General features: G+C 45.5%; 1 protein-coding gene and 3 non-coding genes across 9 annotated transcripts; all 4 read left to right on the top strand.

Annotated features, from left to right (window-relative positions):
- The first annotated feature begins 2,923 nt into the window (after nt 1–2,923).
- Nucleotides 2,924–24,733, top strand: PABPC4 (poly(A) binding protein cytoplasmic 4). Of its 6 annotated transcripts, XM_032789594.2 has the most exons (16): nt 4,636–4,724; nt 5,499–5,561; nt 14,378–14,571; nt 15,466–15,581; nt 16,035–16,174; nt 16,450–16,544; nt 17,149–17,286; nt 17,946–18,041; nt 18,741–19,013; nt 19,325–19,412; nt 19,987–20,106; nt 21,115–21,242; nt 21,975–22,068; nt 22,737–22,867; nt 22,945–23,044; nt 24,371–24,733. In XM_032789594.2, exons 3-15 carry the CDS (start codon nt 14,398–14,400, stop codon nt 23,029–23,031), a joined length of 1,680 nt encoding a protein of 559 aa, XP_032645485.1. In that variant the 5' UTR covers nt 4,636–4,724; nt 5,499–5,561; nt 14,378–14,397; the 3' UTR covers nt 23,032–23,044; nt 24,371–24,733. The 6 variants fall into 6 exon arrangements, 4 of the variants coding, with proteins under 4 accessions (XP_074916963.1, XP_032645484.1, XP_032645486.1 ...); XM_032789593.2 differs by lacking the exon at nt 5,499–5,561 and having other exon boundaries at nt 3,399–4,724; XM_032789595.1 differs by lacking the exons at nt 5,499–5,561; nt 14,378–14,571 and having other exon boundaries at nt 4,594–4,724.
- LOC116830291 (small nucleolar RNA SNORA55) lies at nt 17,641–17,774 on the top strand. The gene has a single exon (XR_004374926.1). It is a non-coding gene; the product is annotated as a small nucleolar RNA SNORA55 (small nucleolar RNA).
- On the top strand, nt 18,322–18,453 carry LOC116830292 (small nucleolar RNA SNORA55). Its single transcript, XR_004374927.1, has one exon. It is a non-coding gene; the product is annotated as a small nucleolar RNA SNORA55 (small nucleolar RNA).
- LOC116830290 (small nucleolar RNA SNORA55) lies at nt 20,278–20,411 on the top strand. The gene has a single exon (XR_004374925.1). It is a non-coding gene; the product is annotated as a small nucleolar RNA SNORA55 (small nucleolar RNA).
- Nucleotides 24,734–27,353: the final 2,620 nt, after the last annotated feature.

Here is a 27,353-nt window from a genome sequence, read left to right as displayed (position 1 = left end):
TTCAGTTGGTTTCCTCCTTTATTCTCTCTCTTTTTCACCTCAGTTTCAATCCCAGGACATCGTTCCTCTCCTGTGTTTCACCAGCTGCCTAGTAACCCTCAGTTCACTAATTGTCACAGCACCACCAAACATCTTGATTCCAGTCGCTTCATGGACTGAAGAGAGGCCTTCACCCCAGTCCTCCTGTGCACTATTTTCAGAGGAGAGGACAAGACTCTCTCTCAGGTGCCATTAAAAATAATCACCCTATACTGACCCATACTCATGTCCTTATGACCCATTCCCAACTGCCCCTTCCAATGGCCCAACCCCAACTGCCATGGAATCTTCTGGTTCCAACATTTCCATCTCTTCACTGGCTAACGGGACGGCATCGGCTCCTGGCTACGAATTTATCTCAGTGGCCTTACAAATATTCAGCTCTGCTCTCCTCATGCAGAGGCAACATACTTTTGGTATAACTTGAGTGAAGGGGGGATTGATATGTGGGGGTATATTTTGTTGCCATGCAGCTGAGAGGAGGGTTGGAAAGACTGTCAGGATTTGTGTGGTGGGTTGTCCTTAGCCCAGAGGAGGCATGGGGGAGGTTATTGGTAGGAGTTTGCCCCAGAACTGGCATGGGGAGGTAGACTGACAGGATTTGGGGTGGGAATGGTCTTCGATAGTTGGAAGGAGGGCAGGAATGGCCAGGTTAAAGGGAGTTGCCAGGATTTGGATGGGATTTTGTAGAGGAAAAGTGAATGTCAGGACTTTGCCTATCTGTTTTGTGGGGTGAAGGGTGTCAGAATTGGTCAGGGTGGGGATTTCCCCCAATTTGGTGTGGGGACAATAATCAGGAGAGGAATGAAAGTGAGTTTGCCCCTGGACTTTTGAAGAAGTGGGAAAGACAGAATGTGTACACGGGGTCGTTGGGGAGAGGGTGTTCTGGGGTTGTCAGGATTTTAGTGAAAGCAGCAAAGAATCCTGTGGCACTTTATAGACTAACAGACGTTTTGGAGCATGAGCTTTCATGGGTGAATACCCACTTCGTCGGATGCAAGGATTTTGGTGGGAAATTGTCCCCTGACTGCAGGGGTCAGATTTTAGGAGCAGGTAGGTTAATAGGATTTTTCAGGGGCAGGGAGTGGGAATTGACTTCTGTTGTCTAGGGGGAGGTGTCAAGATTTGGGATTTTGCCCCTGGACTGCTCGGGAAAGGGGGGGGATGTCAGAATTTGGGGGCATTGTACCTTCTGCATTGTTGGTGAGCAGTTCTTATAATTTGAGTGGGATCATGTCCCTGGATTCTCAGGGATGCTCTGCTCTGGATTTGAGTGTAGGTGTTGCTCCTGGTTGAGAGAGAGAGAGAGAGAGAGAGAGAGAGGATTTGAGTTAGGGTTTGCCTGGTTTGTTGAAGAGGGTCAGGTTTTGAGATGGCTGCCTGGATAGGTTACCCAGAATTGCTGGGGAGGAAGAATCCAAGTTTTGGGGAGTGGGGCAGGTTTGATGTGTGCATGAGGGTTTGGGCATGAGGTTACCTCAGATTATTGGAGGAGGCCAGGGTTTGGGGGGCTACCCTGATGTGTGTGTGATGTTTGGGAGGGTCAACCTGGATTATTGGCAAGGAGGTCCTGTTTTTGGGGGTCTGTCCTATATGTGTGTGAGGTTTGGGTGAAGGGGGTTGTTCTGGATTATTGGAGAGAGGGTCCCGATTTGTGGGGCTGTCCAGATGTGTGGGGGATTGGGTGTAAAGTAACCCCAGATTACTGGAGGAGGGTTCATGATTTGGGGGGCTGCCCAGATATGTGGTGGATTGAATGTGATGTTACCCCCAGATTACTGGAGGGGGGTTCATGATTGGGGGTGTGTGCTGCCCAGATGTGGGGTGTGAGGTTACCCCCACATTACTGGAGGGGGGTGATTGATTGAGGGGGGTGCTGCCCAGATGTGGGGTGTGAGGTTACCCCCAGATTACTGGAGAGGGGTTCATGATTGGGGGGGTGCTCCCCAGATGTGGGGTGTGAGGTTACCCCCACATTACTGGAGGGGGGTGATTGATTGGGGGAGTGCTGCCCAGATGTGGGGTGTGAGGTTACCCCCACATTACGGAGAGGGGTGATTGGATTGAGGGGGTGCTGCCCAAGAATGTGGGGTGTGCAGTTACGCCCCACATTACGGGAGGGGGGTGATTGACTCGGGGTGCTGCCCAGATGTGGGGGGTGTTGAAGGTTAACCCCACATACTGAGGGGGGTGAATTGGAACTGAGGGGGTGCTGCCCAGATGTGGGGTGTGAGGTTACCCCCAGATTACTGGCAGTGGGGTTGCATTTGACTGGGGGGGGTGCTGCCCAGATGTGGGGGTGTGGAGGTTACCCCCACATTACTGGGAGGGGGGTGATTGAAACTGAGGGGGGTGCTGCCGCAGATGTGGGGTGTGAGGTTACCCCCACATTACTGGACGGGGGGTGATTGACTGGGGGGGGTGCTGCCCGATTGGGGTGTGAGGTTACCCCCACATTACTGGAGGGGGGTGATTGACTGGGGGGTTGTTCTTGCCCAGATGTGGGCGTGTGAGGTTACCCCCACATTACTGGAAGGGGGGTGATTGGATGGGGGGTGCTGCCCCAGATGTGGGGTGGTGAGGTTACCCCCACATTACTAGACGGTGCTCATACTTTGAGGGGCTGCCGGACTGGGGGAGGCTCCGTTTGCCGTGTGGACTCCGGCGTGACGGTAACCCGCAGTGCAGGGCCAGGTTCCCGGGGGACTCACGGGCGGTGGGGGCACGAAACTCAACTGCCAAGGACAGGAGGATCGCTGCAGACGGGCGGCCCATCCTGCAGCTGCGGCGGCGGGTCGCTCCCGCGCCGGCCGCGGTCCTCATCCGCGGCAGGCGGCCTTCTTCATCCCGGGTGAGCGAGAGAATATTAAGGGGTCCCCGGCCCCGGGCCGCCTCTCCGCTCGCCTGGCCGCAGCGCGTGAGTCGGTGCCGGGCCCAGCCGCGCTCCCGCCGCCGCCCAGAAAAACAAAAAACCCAAAAAAATCGCAAAAACCCGAGAAAAAAAAAACTCCCAAGAAACGAGCCAGCGCCGGGGCGAGAGCGGCGCCCCCCGGTCCGTGTGTCGGTCCGGCCCCTTCGCCCCGGTCCGTGGGTCTGTCCGGTTCCCTCCCCCCGGTCCGTGTGTCGGTCCGGCCCCTTCGCCCCGGTCCGTGTGTCGGTCCGGCCCCTTCCCCCCGGTCCGTGTGTCGGTCCGGTCCGTGGGTCTGTCCGGTTCCCTTCCCCCCCCCGGTCCGTGTGTCGGTCCGGCCCTTTCGCCCCGGTCCGTGTGTCGGTCCGGTCCGTGGGTCTGTCTGGTTTCTCCTCTCCCCGCCCCCCCGGTCCGTGGGTCTGTCTGGTTCTCTCCTCCTCCCCCGGTCCGTGGGTCTGCTTGGTTCCCCCCTTCGCCCCGGTCCCTGGGTCTGTCCAGGTCCCACGTTTTTCTCCCCATCCCCCGTCTATTGGGTGTGTCCGTCTCCCAGGCCCGGGTCCGGCTGGCTGTCCCTTTGGCCCCTGGCCCTTCGGTGTTTTTTCACGGCTCCCGGACCCTTTCCCCTTGTCTGTCCCCCGGGTCCCCACCCCCCGGCTGTCTGTCTGTCTGCGCCCTCTTCGCTCCACGTGGGTCTCTGCCCTTCCCCTCCCCCCTTATCTTGTGTGTCTGCCTGTGCCACCCATCGCACCGCGTGTCCTCCTCTCGGGAAAGGAACTGCCCATGCCTCCCTGCCTGGCTCCTCCAAACCAGTATTTATTAGTCTAGTTGGAGGAACGGGAGTATATTTTATATAAAAATAGCGACTTTTTTTTTTCCTTTTAGAGAGGAAAAAACCCTGTAACTATATATTGCAAAGTTTATTTTATTTTTGTCCCAAGTTTTTTATCTCAGAAAATGAAATAAAACAGCAGCCTCACACTTTGAGTCTGAAGGATTTGGAAGAAAAAATATATTTAAAAAAAGAGAAATACTGTTTTTTTTAATTGACATTTTGCTTTTGGAAACAAAGGCAAAGTGGAAAAACTCCACAGTGTGGAAGAGGCCTTGGATTTAGTTGTTGGGTGGCTGGTGGGGTTTGAACTCCTTGCCTGTGGAAGGCTTAAATTTTTTTTTTTTTGCCTATTTCAGGCCTTTTATCTGTCCAGCTGCTTCCCCTCTTCCTCTCCCAGGGCCTGAGATAATCAAACACACCTCTTCTGCACCATTCTATCTCCACCCCCAAAATCCCCACAAGCTTCTCCTGCATGAACCCCCTCTCTGCTGCTATTGACTTTCCAATCCAAGAGCACTCTGCTCTTATCCTGACTTCTCATTGGCCTCTACTTCCTTCTGCCCTGAGGGGGACCACTCACCCCTTGTTCCCACTTCATTTTAGATTAGCCAAAATTAGTGATTTTGTAAAAAAAAATATATATATAGCATTGTAAATTCTGTTTTAGTTTCTAAAACTTTTGTTTGTTCAAAAAAAAAAAAAACCTTTAAAAAACAAATTAGTTTCTGGTGGGAGTGCGTGTTGGGTGGAAGATGAATACGGCTGCTAGTAGCTACCCGATGGCGTCATTGTATGTGGGCGACCTGCACCCTGATGTCACCGAGGCCATGTTGTATGAGAAGTTCAGCCCTGCTGGGCCTGTGCTCTCCATCCGAGTCTGCAGGGATATGATCACCCGTCGCTCCCTGGGATATGCCTATGTCAACTTCCAGCAGCCAGCTGATGGTAAGTTGGACATAAATGCCTATCCCTCTCCTTTTTCTTGGAACTGTTTTGCTGTTTGTATAAGTCTCCATACAGTCACCTAGCTGTGAATGAGAATGGCAGGGGCAAACCGCTTCATGGCAGCTCTGCTACTTGGTTATGAAGTTGGAATGATATTAACTACTTCACCTCTTCAGAGTCCTTTGCAAACATTAACTAATCTTCACAACACCTCTGTGAAACAGATAAGTAGTATTTCTGTTTGCCAAAAATCAGCTTCCACGGACTCGATTTTTCCTGACTCATTTGAGAATGAAATCTTCCTCATTTTCCCTCCTTGAATTGTCATGCATTAAGCTGCGTGCCTGGGTCTTTATCTAGTCAGTCACCTTGAAGGAAGCTGAAGGCTAGTCAGCATCTGGTCAAACCTTCAGTCCGAATGACTAAAGGAATCTTCCCACTCCCACCCTCTACGTGAGACTTGGGAGGTGCAGTGGGCTGAGGATTGTAATGTCTGAGGGTGTATCTACACTGACTTGTAAAACCTATGGCAGCGAGACTCAGAGCCTGGATCCACAGACTGGGGTTCCTGCAACAGCACTATAAACAGCAGTGTAGATGTTTGGGCTTAGGCCTTGAGCCCACCCCCTTCCCTGGCTCTAAGACTCTGTCATAGTTTTAAAATGCAGTATAGACATACCGTGGGTAAACTGTCTTCTTGGCTGGTCTAGTGTGCTATTGGTTGTGAAGTTGAAATGCAGCATTTATTGATGCTTTTTCTACCCTTTTAAAAAGGAATACACACCCAGCTCACATGAAGCACTGATGGTGCTTTGCCTGGCCTAGGCTCTGTTCAAGGTAGGTATCCTTGGCCCACAGTAGTAGATCTTTGAGAAGGATGGGCAGAGGAGGTCATTGTTTAATATGTCCATATCCAGAGAAAAAGCTGGGTCAGCGTTTTCTGCCGTAGTTCCCGTAGTCTTGCGTTACAGACACCTAAGGGCTGTGACTTAGCAGCATCTTTACATGATGTTCGCCTCTAGAGTGGTGAACTTTTAACTTTAATCCAGAATTAGTTTGCAACAGCACAAACTTCAGCTACAAGTGAACTCTGTTATATCCGTTAGATTCAGGTTGAAGAATACAGTCTTGTATTCACCAAAGGAATACATGGTCCTTGAATCATGAGCTTTCTAATCTGTAATAAATAGAATAGTTACTACATAACTGATATATTCCGCTAAACCTATTGAGAAGCAGAGCCTTCTGGGCTGAATTCTTGTCTGGAATAGTGTGGCCCTGATTTTATGCTGCCCTGGGTTTTTATCCTGTCTCCTGATACATGAGATCCCAGAGTAGTATCTTCTCCTTTTTCTCCAGTGGTGCTGATTGCTTTGAATGGCTCTTCTGCTCCTTCCTATTGACCTGTTACTAAAATGCTGCCTCATAGCCTGATGATTTTTTTCATATGTGGAGCCTTTGGAGTTGTGTCATACACAGGCCAAGCAATGTCGGATGTGGTTTAAGACTTCACAGCAAAAAGGGATGGATTAGAGAGAGGCTGAGGTTGTACACATGGTTCTCTTCTTAGTCCTGTAACTTCCTGTGTTATTACCTCTTATAGAACACTTTTTTGTGTTCACAGCACCTTGTAAACATTAACTGATCCTCCTAAGCTGGGAGAGGTAGGTATTATCTCCCCTCTTGGGGCTGGGGAAAAAATGGGCAATGGAAACAAGGCCAGGTGGGAGTCAGACCTCAGATTAGATGAACACAGAGATGTAGTCTGAGTATCCATCAGAAGAAAGGAAGAGATGCAGGAAAATGTAGCTATGCAAACTTTTTCTCACTGTAGCTTTCCTAAAGCTGAGAAGGGGGTAGAGCAGAGGACAGTTTTAAAGGGGCCCTTGCGTACTATGAAAGCAGACTGAAACTATAAGGGGCAAAGTGTTGCCTTTTTAGAGTGTATATGAGTGATTGGTTATGTGTTCTCTGTGATCTATTAAAAAAATGCCCTGTCATGCGTAAAAAGTAGAAGACAGGTGGCTTTCCAATATACTTCAAGATCACTTTCCACTGCAATAAATAGGCAGGTATTTGAGGGTGGGCTTGCTTCATACTTGGCTCCCAGTACGGCAGCAGGCATTCTAGAAAGTCTCTGCTGAAGTAATACTCTGGCACAGCAGCAGGTGTCTAGTTACTTCTAGGTTAAGGAGGCCAAATGACTAAAACATGGGAAGCCTTCTCACTGAGAAATGTATAGGAAGGAGAAACCACCAAATTCCCATTGTTTTCATGAAAAAGATCTTCTGAAGAGCTTTGAATTTCTCCTACGTGGTGATACCTGCTATACATGCTGTTCGGCTGCATGAGCAAGAGACGGGTGCTGCAATAAACAGAATATTGTCAACCCCTTTGGAAAGACAAGGCCATTGGTGGCACATCACAATCTCTTCATAAGCAAGACTTGTCATGGAAGAGCAGGAAAAAAAGTTCTTGTTTTCCCCTTTAAAGATGGCATCCACCTCTGCCCAGATATAACGCCACCCAATATAACATGAATTCGGATATAATGCCGTACAGCAGTGCTCTGGGGGGGCGGGGCTGCGTGCTCCGGGGGATCAAATCAAGTTCGATATAACGCAGTTTCACCTATAACGCGATAAGAATTCTTGGCTCCCGAGGACGGTGTTATATCCAGATAGAGGTGTATTGGTATCAACACAGAGAAGGAAGGATGCTCGTGTAGTACTGCAGTTTGCCACAGTGCTGTTTGCCATATTGTTGCTGTAAGCGATCTCTGATGGTTTGAATATTATTGTAAGATGTTACAAAGTAGCATTTTAACACAAGGTAAAACTGTTCACCAGAGTTCTAGGGAGAACAGACCGCTTGTTTAGAAGTTGTATTCAAAGTAGTTGCAGATGTTTTTCCAATGCATATGAAATAGTAACAAAGAATTGAGCAAAGAATCTATAATAGTCCACGGAACCTTCCATTCAAGGATCAGAGTGCTTTACAGATACAGACCAATCATGCCTCTACCTCTGTGAGGAAAATATTCTCATTTTACAGGCAGAGAAGCTGTGGCTCAGAAGTTGACCTGCCCATGGTCATGTGGCAAGTCTTTATCAGAACAAGGAATCAGAGTCAGAACTCGCTTGCAGTCCTGTGTGGTAATCACTACCCCATACTTCCTGTATCTAGGACACTTGCATCTAGAGTGCAGACCACCTGCTTTTTTACATACTTTTTTTATTAGCTAGTTAGGGTACCAGGTGGTGGAATAGTGATCTTCTGGGTGGGCATTGCCTTGGCTGGGCAACATCAAAGATATGCCTGTTGGAGAAGGGTTGTTCTTGGGGAAAGAGTAATACTGCCTTAGATTGCACATCTCTATGGCATAGTAATGGGTGACTGTCGAATCCTGAGCCTGTTGTATTATGGTAGGTAGACTGACCAAGAGAATGCTCCAGTATTCTGGCTGATGGTTAGGTTGATAACCGTGGCCTTTAACGTGGTTCTTTTTCTGACTAAAACACTGAAGAAAATTCTTTCAGCTTCATAATTAGAAGAGGAATTGAATGTTCATGTGTGATTAGCTGTAGTTCAGCTTTCGTAGTCTGGCATGGCCAGGTGCATTTTTGGTTTGTTTTAAAAACACATTAATAATTCAACAGACAAGCTTTCATATGGACTTGTATGTATACCTAAGTTGTTACAGAAGCCCATGGGAAGAGAAATCAGTCCCCCAAAGAATCTTAACAAAAAGTCAACAGATGCAATGGAGTGTGACCAATCTGTTGACTTTGGTTCTTATTGCTGAGACAGTGAGTGTATTTCCAGAAATCTCTGAAGGGAGGCTTTTCCAGAACAGTACAATGTGATCGGCTTGCAAAAGGTCCCAGGATGTTAGAGAGACAAGGTGGGTGAGGTAATCTATTTTATTGCAAGTTGGTGCAATAAAAGATATTACCTCATTCACTTTCTCTAATAAGAGTGTAGGTACTCCACCTCCCTGCCAGGCTGTCTGTGCTGGGAATTAGGTTGGTATAATTGTCACTCAGGGGTGTGGATTTTCACACCTCTGAGCGACATAGTAATACCAATGTCTACACTACGCAGCTTTTAGCAACATGGCTGTGTCAATATAGCCGTGCTGCTAAAAGTCGTGCAGCGTAGCTGCTGTTTGTCGGCTCTCCTGCAGACAAAAAACTTTCATCCCCGACGAGTGGCATTCCTGCCGACAAACGCACTGTTCACACTGGCGCTTGTTGCAACAAAACGTTTGTCTTTCGGGAGGTGGGAGTTTAACACCTCTGAAAAACAAAAGTTTTGTCATTCAATTGCCAGTGTAGACATCACCTAACTTTGTAGTATAGACCAGGGCTAAGAAAGCCTGGGGAAGTATGTATATAAAGGATTTCTTACCTCCTTTAGTGTCCTTCTCTAACTGAGCCGCACCACCACTTGTCATGGGCCCATGAATTATTCATGTCCAATTATTCCTTCTTCGGCAGCGCTGACAATACCCAACATTTTGTCTGCAAAGAAATTCTTTTGCGAGCCTCGCCTATTAGGACGACCCAAACTGTATTTGAAATCTTTCTTCAAAGACATTAAATGAAGAATCAATTCACTGACTTTGTAGAGTTTAACATATGAGTTGTGGTCAAGTAACATACAGAAAAGCAGAGAGAATGAGCCTAAAGAGTCTTAAACTCACCAATGGTAAATAAAGCAGAGTGGCTAAACTCTGGCTCTTTTTTTTTTTTTTAAAGACACGGGTAATAAACAGGGACAAAAGGTCCCTGGGGCACCTTTCCTTACAGAGTAAAACTCTAGTACTGGCTTTCTGATGGCTGAAACTTTGCATTGTAGTTACCAGCCTTTATGGGCCTTAACTACAGTGGCAAACTCCAGCATTGTTTCAGCACTTGATCAGAGAGTGGGGAAGGGGGCGTTACTGTCCGGCAGAGAGAGTGTCTCAGTAGCTTTCACTAGGATCAGGCATGAAACAGAAGAGAGTGGTGGGGTAAGCAGTTAGAAAAATGACTGTATGCTGCAGCAGTGTGTGAGCTGTAGATGACTCTGCTGGAAGGATGACAGGAATCAGTAGGAGAGAAACAGACACGGGGATTGAAATGGCTGAAGCTTTGGCCTAAATAGAAGTAAATGTTGGAGGTGTTTTTCTAGTTCAGGGAAATGAATCAGAGGTGGGGTTTTTGGCTAATTCAAGCCACTCATGCCCATTCACTAAAATGGTTCGATTGTGCCTTGTCATATCCACAGATGGAGATGTTAACTTCCCTGAAGCACCGGGAGAATCTATTTCGGACCACTCGTTGTAATGCTCACAAGGGGTCTTTAAGCCGACTTCAAGCAGTAGATAGTGATGCTGTGGCCTAATGTATTAACAGAGACAGCAGCCGCACAAGTTCTGCTCCTAGCTAATAACAGTAGAAGAGCTAAAATAATGCGAGTAGGATCCTAACTAGTCTGTGGCTCAGTAATTGTCATAGAGTTTCAGAATTCATTCTGATTGCGTGCCTTTGCTTCAAACTGCTTGTCACCTTTCAACAGGAGTCCTGTTTCAACTACAAATGGTATATACTATTAGTTTGTGTCCTTGCCAACACATGCCTCTGGAGGACCTCTCCCTGCTATAAATAAATGCTGCCAAATTCAACAAGCTGGACTGAGTTGCCTTTTGAAGTGCCTACTGGAAATGGATGGTGGTAAACTGCACATTGCTGAAAGAATGCCATTGATTCAGACTGTAGCAATTGAGGAATAAATTGAGTTCGCCCATTGGTTGAATTTAACCCTTTTGACTAAACAAAGTTAGCTGAGCCCCTGTGGCAAAGGTATTTTTCTCTTATACAATTTTACATGTTTTTTTTCCTTTTCAAGTGCGTAGTTCAGGAACAAGTGAGGGGAGTTTCAGCTGTGTGAGGAGAATGGGAGCGTATGACAACACTCAAATAGAAAAGCCATTTCTGTAGCAGATGGAAACTTCCCATTTAAGAAACATTCTACAAATAGGAGTTCAAATAGACTCATATTTCAAGGGGGCCTTGGTGACTTTTGTCTTATATGCTGTGGTGGTTGAGCTCCATGCTGACATGAAGATAATCCATGAGCTAATTTATTGCATAGAAAATGTTGGATTCTCTAGATCCTCTTTCATCTGCAGCTAGAGATCAATAATTGGCATATGTAGCCAGCAGACAATCAAAATCACATTTTTCTTGAATTTGCTGCTGCTATGGTGTAGCCAACAATCTTCACTTCTTTAAGGCCTTGAGGCTAAATATGGAAAATCATCCATCAAAAAAAAAAATAGAACCTCAAATCCAGGTCAGAGGTTTTTACTCTAGTATGTGGGTGAAGGTGGGCTGAAAGGAAGCCACACAAACTTGGGAAGGTAGGTTTCTTATCTCATGACTATTCTTTGATTTAATACAGGTCCGTCCTCTTTTTTTCCCCTGCCTCATACTGGGAATTAGTGTCCTCTTTCTCTTCCCCTGCACGTTGTGGGAGTATTTTCTGGCATAGAGGTGTGTCCTGAGCATCTTAATTTTATGAACAAGATCCTGATGTGCATATGTAATAGTCCTTTTAATACACCAGTGGATAACAGAAATAGAATCCCGTAGGGGGGTTACTGTGGGTTCAGAGTCAATCTACATTGCTGATGTTTTAGAATTTAGATGGATACACTTCTCTGTTTACAATATAGCATATGCAGATTTCTTTCTGATTTTTTATTCCTCTCTGATGTGATATTTAGAGTGGGTTACTAAAGCACCATTTTTGCCCCATAGGCTACGTGGGTGTCTCAGACTTCCTTCCCACCATATTACATGTTTATGTACCTCTCCCTGCACCAACAAGGAGAATAATCCCTCTTCTCTTAGGCCTCATTTACCATTAACAGAGTTTGCCAGCATAGATCTACTGGTAGAACTATACCAGGGAAACCCCCTTGTGAAAATACAGCTTCAACTGGCAAAGGAATTCTCTTGCTGGTAAAGCTTAAACCAGTTCCCCAAACAGAATAAGCGATACTAGCAAAAGGACTCTTTTGCCAGCATAACTGCAGCTACCCTGGTATAGCAGTGTTGGTTGGGGGTTTGATTTTACAACATTTTTATGTTGGCAGAAGTCTAGTGCAGACTGTTACACTGGCAAAGTGCTTTTGTGGATACGGTGTATTTCTTTGGGGGTATAAACCATGCTAGCAGAAACACGGTGCCTCCACCAGAAGGCTTTACTGGTATAGCTATACTGGCAAATCATTTTGAGTCTAAGTTAGGCCTTACAAGGCATTAGGAGGATGTTGTGCAGAGTATTGCATATTAAGGACTGTCAAGTGATTAAAAAAATTAATTGTGATTAATTGCATGATTAATGGCACTGTTAATAACAGAATAGCATTTATTTAAATGTTTTTGGATGTTTTCTACATGTTCAAATATATTGATTTCAATCACAACAAAACACAAAGCGTACGGTGCTCACTTTAGATTTTTATAACAAATATTTTCACTGTAAAAAACAAAAATAGTATTTTTCAATTCAGCTAATACAAGTACTGTAGTACTTATCTCTTTATCATGAAAATAGAACTTACAAATGTAGAATTACGTACAAAATAACTGCATTCAAAAATAAAACAATGTAAAACTTTAGAGCCTACGAATCCACTCAGTCCTACTTCTTGTTCAGCCAATCGCTCAGACATACAAGTTTGTTTACATTTGCAGGAGATAATGCTGCCTGCTTCTTGTTCATGTCACCTGAAAGTGAGAACAGGTGTTTGTAAAGCACTGTTGCAGCCAGAGTTGCAAGATATTTAACATGCCAGATGCGCTAAAGATTCATATGTCCCTTCATCCACCATTCCAGAGGACGTGCATCCTTGCTGATGACGGGTTCTGCTTGATAACAATCCAAAGCAGTGCAGACCAACACGTGTTCATTTTCATAATCTGAGTCAGATGCCACCAGCAGAAGGTTGATTTTCTTTTTTGGTGGTTTGGGTTCTGTAGTTTCTGCATCGGAGTGTTGCTCTTTTAAGACTTCTGAAAGCATGCTCCACACCTCATCCCCCTCAGATTTTGGAAGGCACTTCAGATTCTTAAACCTTGGGTCAAGTGCTGTAGCTATCTGTAGAAATCTCACATTGATACTTCCTTTGCGTTCTGTCAAATCTGCAGTGAAAGTGTTCTTAAAGTGAGCATGTGCTGAGTCATCATCCGAGACTACTATAACATGAAATATATGGCAAAATGCGGGTGAAACAGAGCCGGAGACATACAGTTCTCCCCCAAGGAGTTCAGTCACAAATTTAATTAATGCATTATTTTTTTTTCATGAGCATCATCAGCATGGAAGCATGTCCTCTGGAATGGCAATGCCATCTACAAAAGTCCCGTGTGAATGCCTTTTTTCACTTTCTGGTGACATTGTAAATAAGACATGGGCAGCAGTATGTCATTTAAATGTAAACAAACTTGTTTGTCTTAACGATTGGCTGAATGAGAAATAGGGCTTAGTGGACATGTAGGCTCTAAAGTTTGCATTGTTTTGTTTTTGAGTGCAGTTATGAAACAAAAAAATCAATATTTGTAAGGAGCATTTTCACGATAAAGAGGTTGCACTACAGTACTTGTATGAGGTTAGTTGAAAAATACTATTTATTTTGTTAGAGAAAATATTTGTAATAAAAAATAATATAAAGTGACCACTGTATACTTCGTATTTTGTGTTGTAATTGAAATCAATATATTTGAAAATGTAGAAAAAGATCCAAAAATATTTAATAAATTTCAATTTGTGTTCTATTGTTTAACAGTGTAATTAAAACTGATTAATCGCAATTCATTTTTTTGAGTTAATCGCATGGGTTAACTGCGATTAATCGAGAGCCCTACTGAATATGTATAAACGTTGAAGATGTATCATCCAGTCTGTCCCCTTGGCTCCTACCACTATGCCTTCCCTCTCCCCCAGGAAAACAACTTCTCCTATCTGTCTCCATGTAGAAGAAAAAGACCTTCCTGGTTCACTTCATCCTCACCCATTCTTGTACTCGTGACATGTTTTACCCCAGATATCAAAGCACTTTACAAAAGTAGGTAAATACCTGACATTTGCTTAGAGGGATGCTAAGGCTCAGTTATTCAGTGAGTTAGTGGTAGAACAGGGGGCATGTCTACACTAGGAAAACAGGCCTTTATTTTCAACCAAGTTAGCTCAAACTTGATTAGGAAAATAATTTTGTTTTTCCTAGGTGAGACAAGGCCTAGGTGTCTTGATTCCCAGTCCTGTCTTCTGACTGCTAAACTATGCCATTACTCTTGTGAAAAATAATCTATTCTAAACCCGTTTTAATGTAGTCTTGTAAACATGTCTAATGACCTAACTGCAAATACATCAATTTAAAATAGGCAATGGAGTCTTTTCTTTTTCTTTTTAAATGTCTAATCTTACAATAAAGGTCAGTTGGCCAATGGAATTACTGGCCAAAGGATATCACCTAGGCCTTGTCCTTTAAGAGTTCAGGAGACTCTTAGATTCAAAGAAAGCTGTAGCACTAATGTAGCAGCGACCTTTCTCCTTTGCCATGCTGCAGAAGCTTGTTCTTCCCGACTTTCTTCTCTTCACAGCTGAGCGTGCTCTAGACACCATGAACTTTGATGTCATCAAAGGCAAACCCATCCGCATTATGTGGTCTCAGCGGGACCCCTCTCTGAGGAAGTCGGGGGTTGGGAATGTCTTCATCAAGAATCTGGACAAATCCATAGACAACAAGGCACTTTATGACACATTCTCAGCATTTGGGAATATCTTGTCCTGCAAGGTAAGACTTGGTACCTTCCCTAAGCCCTGAACACCCACCTTTGTCTCAGAATCCACCTTCCATTGCACTTACTCGATGCAACTACACACACACAACAAGGGATGGAAAGCAGGGATGTCCACCATGCTTGGGCAAGGGAATCTCCAGAAGCAGAACAGAAAAGGACATAGCTGAGCAGAAGAGGGAGGATCATTAAAGTTAGACTTGATCTTGATCGTCAAGGCACAAAGCTGTGCACAGCGTTGAAAGCCTCTTCTTAAAATGCCTTGCTGACTCTGTCCTTTGGCATGACTTGTTTTCCCTTGTTGACACGCCACTTGTGCGAGCACAACAAATGGAAAAGCTTCTGTTCTCTGCAGTTGAAGATACTAACAAGAGCACAAGTTTCAGGCTATGAAAGGGTGGGTTCATGTTTGGCTTATAGTTGGCATATGATTTAAATCTGGGATTCTGGCTTTTGTATGTAGTACATCAGCAATACTAGGTCAGGCTTATCCTTGTGGAGAGCATTTCATTCACAGATATGTGTCCTTCACAAGGGAGGGTACCTATCAGCAACCCTTCACAGAATGAAAAGCTGAGGAAGGGAGATGGCGGACCCTTGCTCAAGGTCACATAACAGCTTAGTGGCACATTGTGGACCAGAACCCAAGTCTCTTGCCTCCTAGCCTAACTTCTTATCCACTGGACCATGCTTTTCTCCAGTACTTAGTTTTTGTTGTTATTTATTTGTATTGTACCGAGGAGCCCTAGTCAAGAACCAGGACCCCGTTTTTATCTTAGTCAGACCTACTGTGTAAATCAAGGAGAACAGAGGACATCTCTGCTGTTATCCTGTAACCAATATTTTCTGTCTTAGTGCAGAGCTGATCTGATTTGTTCCATCACTTGTAGGTGGTGTGTGATGAGAATGGCTCTAAGGGCTACGCATTTGTGCACTTTGAGACCCAAGATGCTGCAGACAGAGCCATCGAGAAGATGAATGGCATGCTGCTAAACGACCGCAAAGTGTGAGTGTCACAGCCAGAAGCAGCAACGATCGCATGAACCATGATGCATCTTGGTATTAACAGGGGACACACAAGGCTACTGGTTCTCCTGGCCCAAGCCTTGGCCTGCTACCTCTCCACTACAGGGCTGGTGAGTTTCCCTGCCCAAGCCATGGCCTGTTACCTCTCCATTAATGGGCTGGTGGATCTCCCTGGCCAAGCCTTGACCTGCTGCTTCTCCACTAATGGGCTGGGTGGGTATCCTTGCCCTACAATCTCCACTGCAGAGCTGGGTGGACATCTTTGGCCTGCCGCCTCTCCACCATAGGACAGTTGATTCTTCTGCTTGGTCTCTGGCCTGCTACATCTTTCCCCAGCTCCTACCAGACACTTGTTTGTAGCCCACTGCAAATCACACATCCACCCTTGAAAATGAGTTTTTTTCTCACAGTAACTCTTGCTTTTTCTTTTCAGATTTGTTGGGAGATTCAAGTCCCGTAAGGAGCGGGAGGCGGAGCTGGGAGCCAAAGCAAAGGAATTCACCAATGTTTATATTAAAAATTTTGGGGATGACATGGATGATAAGAGACTAAAGGAGCTCTTCAGCAAATATGGTAAAATACACTCTTGCTGCAGCTGCAAACCTTGTACCCCCATAGTAATTCACATGAGTGCTGCCAACTGTGGTGCCACTTCTGAGTCACTCTGAGGACAGAGAAGCAGGATAATCCAGAGAGAGTGGGCAGTTGTCAGACAGGAGGCAGAGACTGGGACACAAAGTGAATGAAAGAAAGCCAGGTGTTCTGGGAGGCTTTAGTTTGGATTTTGAGAAGCTGTTCTGGAAATGTAGCATAGCTAATGCCCTGCTAACTCTGTCCCTTGGCAACAGGCAAGACACTGAGTGTCAAGGTGATGACAGATCCCACTGGAAAGTCCAAAGGCTTTGGGTTCGTGAGCTTTGAAAAACATGAAGATGCCAACAAGGTACGAAACTGCTTTCGTTCTAGTCGGATGTTTATAAGGAAGTAAGTGTGGGAAGCCATCAGCTAGTGTAGGGATGGGGAACACTGATCCTCAGAAAAGCTTAGAGCTGAGTGTGTTCAGAGTTGAGTCGAATAGCTTCTGTATTTCATCAAGTTAGATGTTCAAGGTTAAAGTCCACATTCCCCCAAATGACTAGATCTGTACGGTATCCTGTTGGATAAATAGCAGGAATTTTATCTGATCAGGGACCATTACACCAGGAGACAAAGTGCAGGGAAGTTGGGGAGGATGCTGGAGCTGGCATGATGCTCAGAAATGCTCTTCCCTCAGAGTAGGTCTTACAAGATTTGTCCCTGTAAGGTTGAATAATCATCTGTATGTTCACATCTCTCTGCTGTGGGTCCGGAATTTAGAGTGAGCTGTGTGAGGCTGGTTCCTGCTGACAACTTCAGTTTGTATTTTACCAGGCCTTTATTTAGATGCAACACAAATGTAATGGTACAGGAGAGGGGGATGGATTGTTGGCACTCAAGCTGGTAGTAATAGGAGTAGCTGCCACTTTTTTATCATTTGACAGGAATTTTCTGTTTGAACCCCTGTCCAGGCAGTGGAAGAAATGAATGGAAAGGATATTAATGGAAAAATGGTATTTGTAGGCCGGGCACAGAAGAAAGTAGAGCGCCAGGCAGAGCTGAAACGGAAGTTTGAGCAGCTGAAACAAGAGAGAATCAGCCGGTACCAGGTAAGACAGTGTGTGTTCCTGTTCTGGATGCAAGGACCCATCTTCAGGCAGAAGTGTGCTGGTGGTCTTAAAGGGAAGATGCCTATTCTCAATACCGACCTCTAGAGTTAAAGGCAATCGCCTAGTATTGGCAGAGGGAACTCCAGGGGTCAGAGCTATGGCAACAGACTGACATTTTTAGTGGCATGTGAGAATAAAGTTTGGGCTTTGTAAGGACTGTCAACATAGTCTCAAGCGTGTAGTCTCTCCTGCAGTTATGAAGACTGACACCTTACATGGATGACACAAGGTAGCAGAGATCAGGCCACCTTCTGTAGTTGTGGCTTATGGTAAAGCTAGCTCAGGGTATAGTATGCATCTAAATCTTTCCTGATCCTTGCAGGGCAGTGCAGGACTGGGGACACATAATGCTACAGCAAAGCAGAGGAAATCCAGACAGGCTCCTTTCCATTTGCACTGGGACTTGTCTCTACAACTCTGCAACATTTCCTGCCTTCAGTTATTAGGGAAGAGAACTCTGGGTTTGGATAATTTCCCACAGCTTTAATGGGTTTGGCAGCTAGATGTGGTTGCTCAATATTCCCTAAATATGCAATTTCTTCATTGATATGGCTGTCTTCCGTATTGTTAGCCTCATGTATTAGTATTCTCTCTTCTAGGGTGTTAATCTGTACATTAAGAACCTAGATGACACTATTGATGATGAAAAACTGAGGAAGGAGTTTTCACCTTTTGGGTCTATTACAAGTGCCAAGGTATTGTCAGGGTTTATAGATTCTTAGATTTCAAGGCCTGAATGGGAGGGGCCATTATCTAATCGGGGCATGGGGTTGAGGGTGATTCGTATATCTGTGGTGCTCTTAAGCACTGAAAACATCTTGACTAGTCAAGAAGTGGATTTCAGTGGAACGAAAATGTGTTTTTACGTGAAAATTGTATTGAATACTTGCTTCATTGCTGAGGAGGTGGGAAATGGCAAACTGGCTTGTGTTTCAAGTGACTGAATGCAGTGTTGAGCCATGCAGTTTAAAAGGTGCACCTGAATCTTTCCCATTCCTTGCAGTACAGTGTGGGCCTGGGGACACATGGTGCTAACAGAAAAGAAGAGTAAATCCAGACAGGTTGTTTTCCTCATTGAGGGCTTGTCTCTACAACTCTGCAACATTCCTCCTCTGACTGGAGATTGTGGAGATTCACTAGGGTAAAACATACAGCTTCTCTTTATTGGCAGGGAATAGGAAGGAAGTAGAGGTTTTGTTGGAAGTAGCAATAATTGATTCAATGCTGGCTGACCCACTGCCTACAGACAACAGTCCCTTCCCGTGTGATATATATGAAAGATCACTGAGTACTTGAGTCCCCTGAATTGTGAATAGACTGCTGTGACTCTAGCCAAGCCCTCATGACATGGACCTGCCTTCACAATGCTGCCACTCTGCCAATCCTCGTTTTAGGTGATGCTGGAGGATGGACGAAGCAAAGGGTTTGGCTTCGTCTGCTTTTCCTCTCCAGAAGAAGCCACCAAAGCCGTGACTGAGATGAATGGGCGTATCGTGGGCTCCAAGCCATTGTATGTTGCACTGGCACAGAGGAAAGAGGAGCGAAAGGCCCACCTCACTAATCAGTATATGCAGCGCATTGCCGGAATGAGAGCCTTGCCTGCGAACACAATCATTAACCAGTTCCAGCCAGCTGCTGGGGGGTATTTCGTGCCTGCTGTGCCCCAGGTAAGCCCAGCTGAGTAAGTCAGAGTGGCTTTACTACCAGCATCGCCTGGCTTGAATCTCTGACGCAGCAGCTGCAAGGACTCCATTGAGTCTTTCTGCTGTGCCTTTCGCCAGGCTGCGGCTCCTAATATGAGGTACCTAGTCCATGGGATTCGTTCTGTGGCTTCCCAGCTGCCTGCTATTGTCATGTGACACTGGGGCACAGAGCACTGAGCTCAGGAAGGGTATCAGATCCTGTTGTAAACATTTTACATCACTGGTTTAGATATGACTCTTTCACTGGGTTTTTTTTCTTTTTCGGTCCTCTTCAGGCTCAGAGCAGACCCACTTACTATACACCCAATCAGATGACGCAGATGAGACCTAACCCACGCTGGCAGCAAGGGGGGAGACCTCAAGGTGAGTGTGCTGGAAACGGAGCTGTGGCTTTAAGACACCTGTTTGTCCTACTTTCTGATTATCCTTCACACTTCCAGTTGATCCTGTGTCTGATGCCCTTTTGTGCCACTAGACGTTGGAAGAAAAGTGCAATTGTTCCCCTGCAAAGAACAGACTAGATGTCATTCTTGGTTGTGGCTGGGCTGCCAGGTGGCAAGGGACACCCACTCGTTCTTGGGACTGAAATCCCTGCTAGGCAATATCCACACGCCTGATAGCATCTGTTGTTGATCTGGGCTCTGCCATGCCAGTCCCTGAGAACTACCCTCTGTCTTACCAGGGCATACTCTGAGTCTCCTGTGTGTTCATACAGATGTAGCCTGCTGGGGTTTCTAGAGCCACAATTCCCTCTCTTTCCAATGTGGGCAAGGATGACAGCAACAACGAGGACTTCTCCAGTGAATCCCTTTCCTTGACTCCCTCCTTCGAGACACGCATGTACAAGCGCGTGCACACACATCTCCCAGCTGGTGGGCCGGGAACTGCTAATCATTTTGTATTTTGAGAATTTCCTCTCATTGCCTTTCTCTCTCAGGATTCCAAGGAATGCCGAATGCCATGCGCCAGTCCGGACCACGCCCAGCACTGCGCCATCTGGCTCCTACTGGCAATGCTCAGGCCTCTCGTGGCCTCCCTGCTGCTGCCCAGAGAGTTGGTAAGCAGTCCGGCTCTTACTTTCTTCTCCAAGTTTAAGTGGAGAAGGAGGGGCTGCAGAGTCTCTTGTGTTTCTGAAGATTGATGCTGGATGTGGATGGCAAGAGGCGGTATGGAGCACACAGTTGTTGTAGGGCCCCACGTTTGGGTGGCATAAGTTAGGGTAAAGAGAGCACCTAAATCTTTCCCATTCCTTGCGGTGCAGTGCCGGTCTGGGGACAGTTGGTGCTATAACACAGCAGAGGCAATCCAGACAGGTTGCTTTGTACTTTAATTGGGACTTGTCTCTACAACTCTGCAACACTTACTACCCTCTGTATGATTATGGAGGTTTCTCCAGAGTTAGATGTCCAGCTCACCTGTTGGAGGGAATGTAAATAGAAAATGTCTCACAAGCAGCATCTGTCATTGGTTTAGGGTGATGGAGAAAAGCCCCATCCTAAGGTGGCCCAGTGTTTCTGGGGTATAACTCTAGAGAGGTGATGGAGGCTCTCTTCCACTGTAGTACAAAAGGAACTAATCTCTGACTGGGGCCCCGGGTTAGAAGCTCCAGGACAAAACACACACAGCAGGATAATTAACCTCTTCCCCAACTATGTCTAACATGACAAACTGAATATTACACAGCTCAGAATAATTTGGCAGGTAAGGAGCCTGTTCAGCTGCCAGTTATGTTGTATTAGTGTTGTGTTATGTTGTGTTAGCCTCACACAATTTTAGTTCCAAGTATATGTATTACGAGGATGCATTGCCCAAAACAGGGCTTGGTCCTGCTTGATCCAGGACTGAGCTCTAGCTTGGTACCATTGCCTCCCAGTCACTGAAAAAGACAAGAGTTCTGCACCAGTATTTGGCTTTGCATCGAATAAACTCTGCTGCTAGACGGCAGTGGTGCTTAGTTGTGGTTGTTCACAAATTTCACACAGCTAGCATCAAGCTAGAATTTAGACTTGTGTACTACACACTTCTGTGCATGTGTATAATCTGGTATCCTATTCTTCCTTTGCAGGTGTCGCTGCTGCAGCTCAGAATTTAGCCCCTCGTCCGCCTGTAACTGCCCCAGCTCCCAGAGCAGTTCCCCCTTATAAATATGCCTCAACTGTCCGCAGCCCACACCCAGCAGTACAGCCTTTGCAGGTAATACGAGGGGCTGTGTTGCAGCCAGCAATGATAAAGTTAGACCATAGTAGCTCCAGGAGCAGCTTTTACAGCTAAACTTGACTGTACAGTGGATTTTTTTTTCCAGGAAGGCCAGATTACTTTGTTAACAGAGATGGCAGAATTTGGGAAGCTGGCTGTACTCCTCCACTTAACTCAGCTCTGCTTGTGCAGCTCAAGCCAATCATCTTGTTTAGCCTGGCAGGCCCTTTATTTGCCCTTTTTCCCCCCCAGGGATGCTCTTGGGTCCTTGCCCCCAACTTTGTCTCTGGCCTCAGCTGTACTCTATCGTCTCTTGGCCAGGCTGGGTAGCACACAACCTTTTTCGAGGGATCCTTGAAGATGCAGCTAGATCCCTCTACAGAGGCCACCAGGCATATCCCTGCATTGTTAAACAGCAAATCTGAGTGCTGCTGTTGTCCCAGCATTACATTACCCCATCAAGCAGTCCTGTACCTCACAGCTCTAAAGCCATCCATACATAGGACGTTTACAAGCAACGTGCCTCCAAGGTCTAGGATTCCTTTTTGAGGCTTGATTGTAAAGCACTGAACCAGTCTTGTCCATAGGCCTTTCCAGCTGCACAGGCACTGCCACGGATTTATTTATGTCCTTGGGGAGGAGCTATATGGTCTCTTGCTGTCACTAAACAAAAAAAACAACCATTCCCTTTTACATGTCACAACTGAATTCTCCTGTTGCTTCTTACAGGCACCTCAGCCTGCAGTACACGTACAGGGACAGGAACCTTTAACTGCTTCAATGCTAGCTGCTGCCCCTCCCCAGGAGCAGAAACAGATGCTGGGTAAGTGACATTATAGTTCTTGAGGAAAAAATGCCTCCAGGGCTATAAGGAAGCTAAACACATTCCTTGTGATCCTATTCTAATTCAGAACAATTGACGGGAGTTGGAAAGCATCAGTCTTTCACATATGAGACGCTCCAGCCACTTTTGAGAAAGCAACTGGACACATTTGTAGCAAAATCCCTTCTGTAATGCCTGGACAGATAATGGTTAAAAGTGCAGGGGAGCGGGGGGGGGGGAGGGGGGGGAGCGCGGGAGAGGAACTATCAGGCTTTGAAATGTTCATTTCATTGGAACCACAGCTTCCAATTCCAGTATTATTCGCTCTGCCTTGTTGAACTGCATTCAGTTTGTTTACATGGAGATCTTTCCAGTGTCTTGTCTGCTCTACATGGACATTAAAATCCCTCTCGCAATTCTGGTCCAAAATTTTCCACAGCCTTCACTGCTGTCTACCTGGTGGCTGCCCTTCTCCCTGAGTTTGGCAGCATCCCACGGTGGTACTGTGTGCATATACTGGGTAAAGTTTTTGAGATGAGGTGCTACAGAAATGGAAAGTTAATACCCTGGCTCAAAGCTGGTGATTTACCTTCCCTCTTTGTCATAATTGCTGCAAAGCACCTCAGAGCACTCTACAAAGACCATCTGTTTGACCTTTGCTTTCCTAGGAGAACGTTTGTTCCCCCTGATCCAAGCTATGCACCCCAGCCTTGCGGGGAAGATCACAGGAATGCTACTAGAGATTGACAATTCAGAACTACTGCACATGCTGGAGTCTCCGGAATCCCTCCGGTCAAAGGTAAATTCCCATGCCCTTCATGGCAGGCTTGGCTGGAGAGTGATCATGGATCTTATTTGATCATTTGTCTACCCCAGGTGGAGGAGGCTGTTGCAGTGTTGCAGGCTCACCAAGCCAAGAAGGAAGCTGCCCAGAAGGTGGGCGTGGTTGCTGCTACCTCTTAAACCAGGAAGACTGGTGAGTCCATCCCTGCCCTCCTCTTCAATCTGAAGCTTTCAGTATCAGAGTAACTAGAATACTGTTTGTAGGGAGTGCAGCCTGCCTAGAGATGGGCTCAGGGCTTCAGCAGAATTTCAGTCCACTCCTTGCAGATCAGTGCAGTTTTGCATACAGAAATTCTTGAGGATAGAAGCTTCAGAACTTTTCTTTCAGAGATCCATTCACATTTCATCTTCAGACGGGTTTCTTGAGTTCCTGAAGTATCTCCAGCCGCTAGCGTGTCAGGGAAGGATAAAAATATACTGAAATGAGATTTGTGAAGACCATTAAATTATTAATCCATGTCAAAGAATAGAATCCATCAAAATAAGAGCAAAGCCACAAGACACCAGTCATTTTTGGGCAGGCCAAATGGAGACACAGCACACCTAAATACCCAGGTTTATCCAAGTTGACAAGTACCTTTAATTAAAATTACCTACTGTGTTTTTAATTCTTACTGTTACCAGTGATTCTTGTCAATTAGCTGCTAAGTAATGCTTTCAGTTTCTCTGAATGCCCCTGTGGATGAGTGGCTTAAACTACATCTAGATCAGGGGTAGGTAACCTATGGCATGCGTGCCAAAGACAGCACGTGAGCTGATTTTCAGTGGAACTCACACTGCCTGGTCCTGACCACCAGTACCAGGGGGCTCTGCATTTTAATTTAATTTTAAATGAATCTTCTTAAACATTTTGAAAACCTTATTTACTTTACATACCACAATAGTTTAGTTATATATTATAGACTTATAGAAAGAGACCTTCTAAAAACGTTAAAATGTATGACTGGCACGCGAAACCTTAAATTAGAGTGAATAAATGAAGACTCGGCACAGCACTTCTGAAAGGTTGCTGACCCCTGATCTAGTTTTTCACATGCCTTTCCGTAGCAGCTTCCCCTCATAAATTCCCTAACGTAGATTAGTCTGGAATTACTGTGGTCCAATAAAAGATATTATCTCACCTGCCTTGTGTGTGTCATGTCCTGGGACCAACTCGGCTACAACACTGACCGTTAAGGCACGTCATATGAGGCGGTTATGACAGGGTATCACCACTTCTGGTGCTAAAGATTTATAGGAAATCTTCCCTTTTGGGAGGCACTGTCGCTTTAAAATGACAACAGCCAATCTGGCAGTTCATTATAAAGGACAAATGTAGTATGCAAATTAGATAGTAAATTTGCCCCTTGGGTTTTTTTAATAGGTTGGTAATTTTGAATATTGGCACACTGGGCTGGATTGAGTTTTGTTGCCTGTAGAGAATTTAGTATTTTCTTAACCTTTTTTTCCCCCCTCATAGGATGCAAAGAAGCCAAATAGCCCCTTCACAGACATCAGCTCAAGATGTTTGGAGATACCCTTTGCTGTCCTGCAGATCTCAACACCATGCAACATATCACATAGCTATACTGTATTTTGTAAATTAATCTTTAAAAATCTTGTTTAAAAAGTCAATTCCATGACACTTTAGGTTTCCAAGACCAGGATTAAGTTTGCAAGCTTTTCCTTTGTGGCCGGGACAGAGCTCATCTTTGTCTTTTGTAAGCAGGACATTGAGGATTTCTGACTGAAAGTTTTTTGTGGGTTTGGTTTTTAACTGAACAATCCAGTTTGCGAAGTCTGGAAAGCCTTTATCAATAAAGGAAGAAAACCTTTCATTAAATGGGTCCTTTCTCCTGTTTATTATGCCAAACCACATGCATTTCTTTTACTTGTCAGAAGTAAACTGTTAAGCAATTGTCACATGATTTAAAAACTTAAAAGTTGTGATTTAATGGCACTATTTTCTCCCTCTCTCTGTCTCAACATGACAGTCCCTGCTATCAAGCCGCCATGCTAAAATACCACTTGACATTTTTGACTTCAAACTGCAGTGTTTGGGTCTGGTTGGTATTTGAAAAGTAAACCTTTAAGGAAAGCCCATTGTATTGGAAATGGTGTTGATTTCATAGGTGGGACACAGCCCTCTGAAATGGGATTGGGAGACATTTTTCAGATGAAAGATAGAGAAGGGGTTCTGATTACATTCCATTAAAAAAATCCCAGGGCACTGCAAGAGTGGAAAATACTCAGCCATTCTTCACACTGGATGACTACATACTGTGTACCTCCGTTCCTCCTGCATATTCAATTGGATATTTTATTTCACTTCCTTTTAAGAGTTGTATAGTGTCACACTGTGCTAGTAAAACTATTCTGCACCTTCGAGGTCCCTGCATTTCAGTGGTGGGGTTTTGATATGTGCTATATAAAGTGGTTTGGGGACGTTCTTTGGCATGGAGGGGATTCTATAAATGACTCAGAGGTACAGCCCAACAAGGAAGGGTTAGTATTATCAAAGGGTTTAAGAGAATCTCCCCTAAAGGAAAACTGGAAAGCACACTTCAGTTTCTCTGCAAAAGGAGGTGCTGGCTGGTGAGTCTTGCCCACATGCTCAGGGTTTAGCTGATCGCCATATTTGGGGTCGGGAAGGAATTTTCCTCCAGGGCTGATTGGCAGTGGCTCTGGAGGTTTTTTGCCTTCCTCTGCAGCTTGGGGCATGGGTCACTTGCTGGTGGATTCTCTGCAGCTTGAGGTCTTCAAACCACAATTTTTAGGACTTCAATAACTCAGTCATGGGTTAGGGGTTGTTATAAAAGTGGATGGGTAGGGTTCTGTGGCCTGCTTTGTGCAGGAGGTCAGACTAGATGATCATATTGGTCCCTTCTGACCTACGAGTCTATGAGGATGATGTCTGCTTGATAGGGGAGCTAAGGCTTAATACCAAGTTGCAAAGCATTTTTAGATCCTTGGAAGAACGGTGCTAGAAAAGTATGAAGTGCTCTTTTGGTTTCTAGATTTAAATGCCACTTCGATTTTCCACTTTGCCAATCTGTGGTGTTTTTGAGAGCAGGCCAAGGTATTGAAATATACAGGAATCCCCTTCTGAAATCTGGATTCTGGTCTATAACTGCTAAACCCAAGAGAGAAGCTAGGACAGCAAAAGTGCAGCAGTGCAGTGCCCTGCATCTCCTGAGGGCAAGTCACAAAGCAGAGAATGTTGATTCTAATAATACGGACTCCTTTGTATGAGGAATTGAACAATATATTGTAACAAGATCCTGAAAAGGCTGGTAGCTCTTAAAGATCGGTTATATGTTGGACCTGTTATCTTAGCTGACCACTCTAATAATTCCATTTCTGCTTCCCAGATGCAGTACCACAGTTCATAAATTTAAAGCAGGAAAATGGTTACTTTGCAGTCTGGTGGCATAACACTTACCGCATTAACTTATTGTTTGGAAATGCAGCTATACCTCACTGAGCATCCCAGAAAGTCAGGATAGGACCCTGTGAAACGTGTTAGGCACAGGCAGTTGGCATTGGACTCTGCTGCAAACACAGCTCTTGATCACTGGACACCCTGCCATTCAGGATCAGGTATCCAGTGGGGTGTAAGTCTTGTAGCCCCATTTACAATCTATCCTCAGTCAGTTTGCATTAACTCCTACTTCTAAACCACACACACACAAACTGCTGCATTCTATAAATGGCTGCAATGCTACTGGCTGCAATGCTAGCTGAAGCCACAGAAACTCAGAAGCAATAGCAACTAGTGGATACTATGATTAGGGGGAAAAAAACCTATAACTCAGAGGTTGCTTCAATAATCTTGACCACCTAATCACACTGTAGTGAATAAGGTTTAAAATATTTGTTCTATGGAGGCAGTTGATCATCCTGAATCACTAGGTTGGTGTAATTGCCCCTCTTCCCTAGGAAAAATGCTGTTCTTCCTGGGGTTACTAATTCACAGACTAAGGCCCAAAGGGACTGCTGGGATCATCCGCTCCACTGCAGAGCGTGGGCCTGAGCCCTCCCCCCAAATAATTCCTAGAGTGGATCTTACAGAAAAACGTCTCATCTTGATTTTAAAATGGTCAGTGGTGGAGAATCTACCATGAACCTTGCTTTGTTGTCCCAAGGGTTAATTCCTCTGTTGTTAACAGATGTCTTATTTCCACTCTGACTTTGTTTAGCTACAACTACCAGCTATTGGATCTTCTTGTACCTTCCTCCGCTAGAATAAGCCAAGTATTCCATGTCTGCCCCCCACGAAGGTCCTACAGACTGTGCTCAGGTCACCCCGGTGTTAACCTGGACAGCTGGGGCTCCTTGCCACTGGCGCCGCTGTTACTGGAGCCTCGTGCCTCTTTCCCCTAAATGCAGAATGCCGGGTGCAGGGTCAGCTTTTAATCCCCCCACTAGCCGGCCGAGCAAGAGCCAGCCCGGGCAGGCTTGGG

This window comes from Chelonoidis abingdonii, chromosome 25 (assembly GCF_003597395.2).
Source record: "Chelonoidis abingdonii isolate Lonesome George chromosome 25, CheloAbing_2.0, whole genome shotgun sequence".
Classification (NCBI taxonomy): Eukaryota; Metazoa; Chordata; order Testudines; family Testudinidae; genus Chelonoidis; species Chelonoidis abingdonii.
The sequence above is the reverse complement of the archived record's forward strand: the minus strand, read 5'-3'. Positions and strand labels throughout refer to the sequence as shown.

Excerpts from the sequence above, each read along its gene's own strand:
- PABPC4 (XM_032789593.2), top strand. The coding sequence starts at position 4,532 with ATGAATACGGCTGCTAGTAGCTACCCGATGGCGTCATTGTATGTGGGC. Across the intron at positions 16,175-16,449 it reads GGAGCTCTTCAGCAAATATG|GCAAGACACTGAGTGTCAAG; the intron begins GTAAAATACACT and ends CCTTGGCAACAG. Across the intron at positions 22,868-22,944 it reads CGGAATCCCTCCGGTCAAAG|GTGGAGGAGGCTGTTGCAGT; the intron begins GTAAATTCCCAT and ends TGTCTACCCCAG.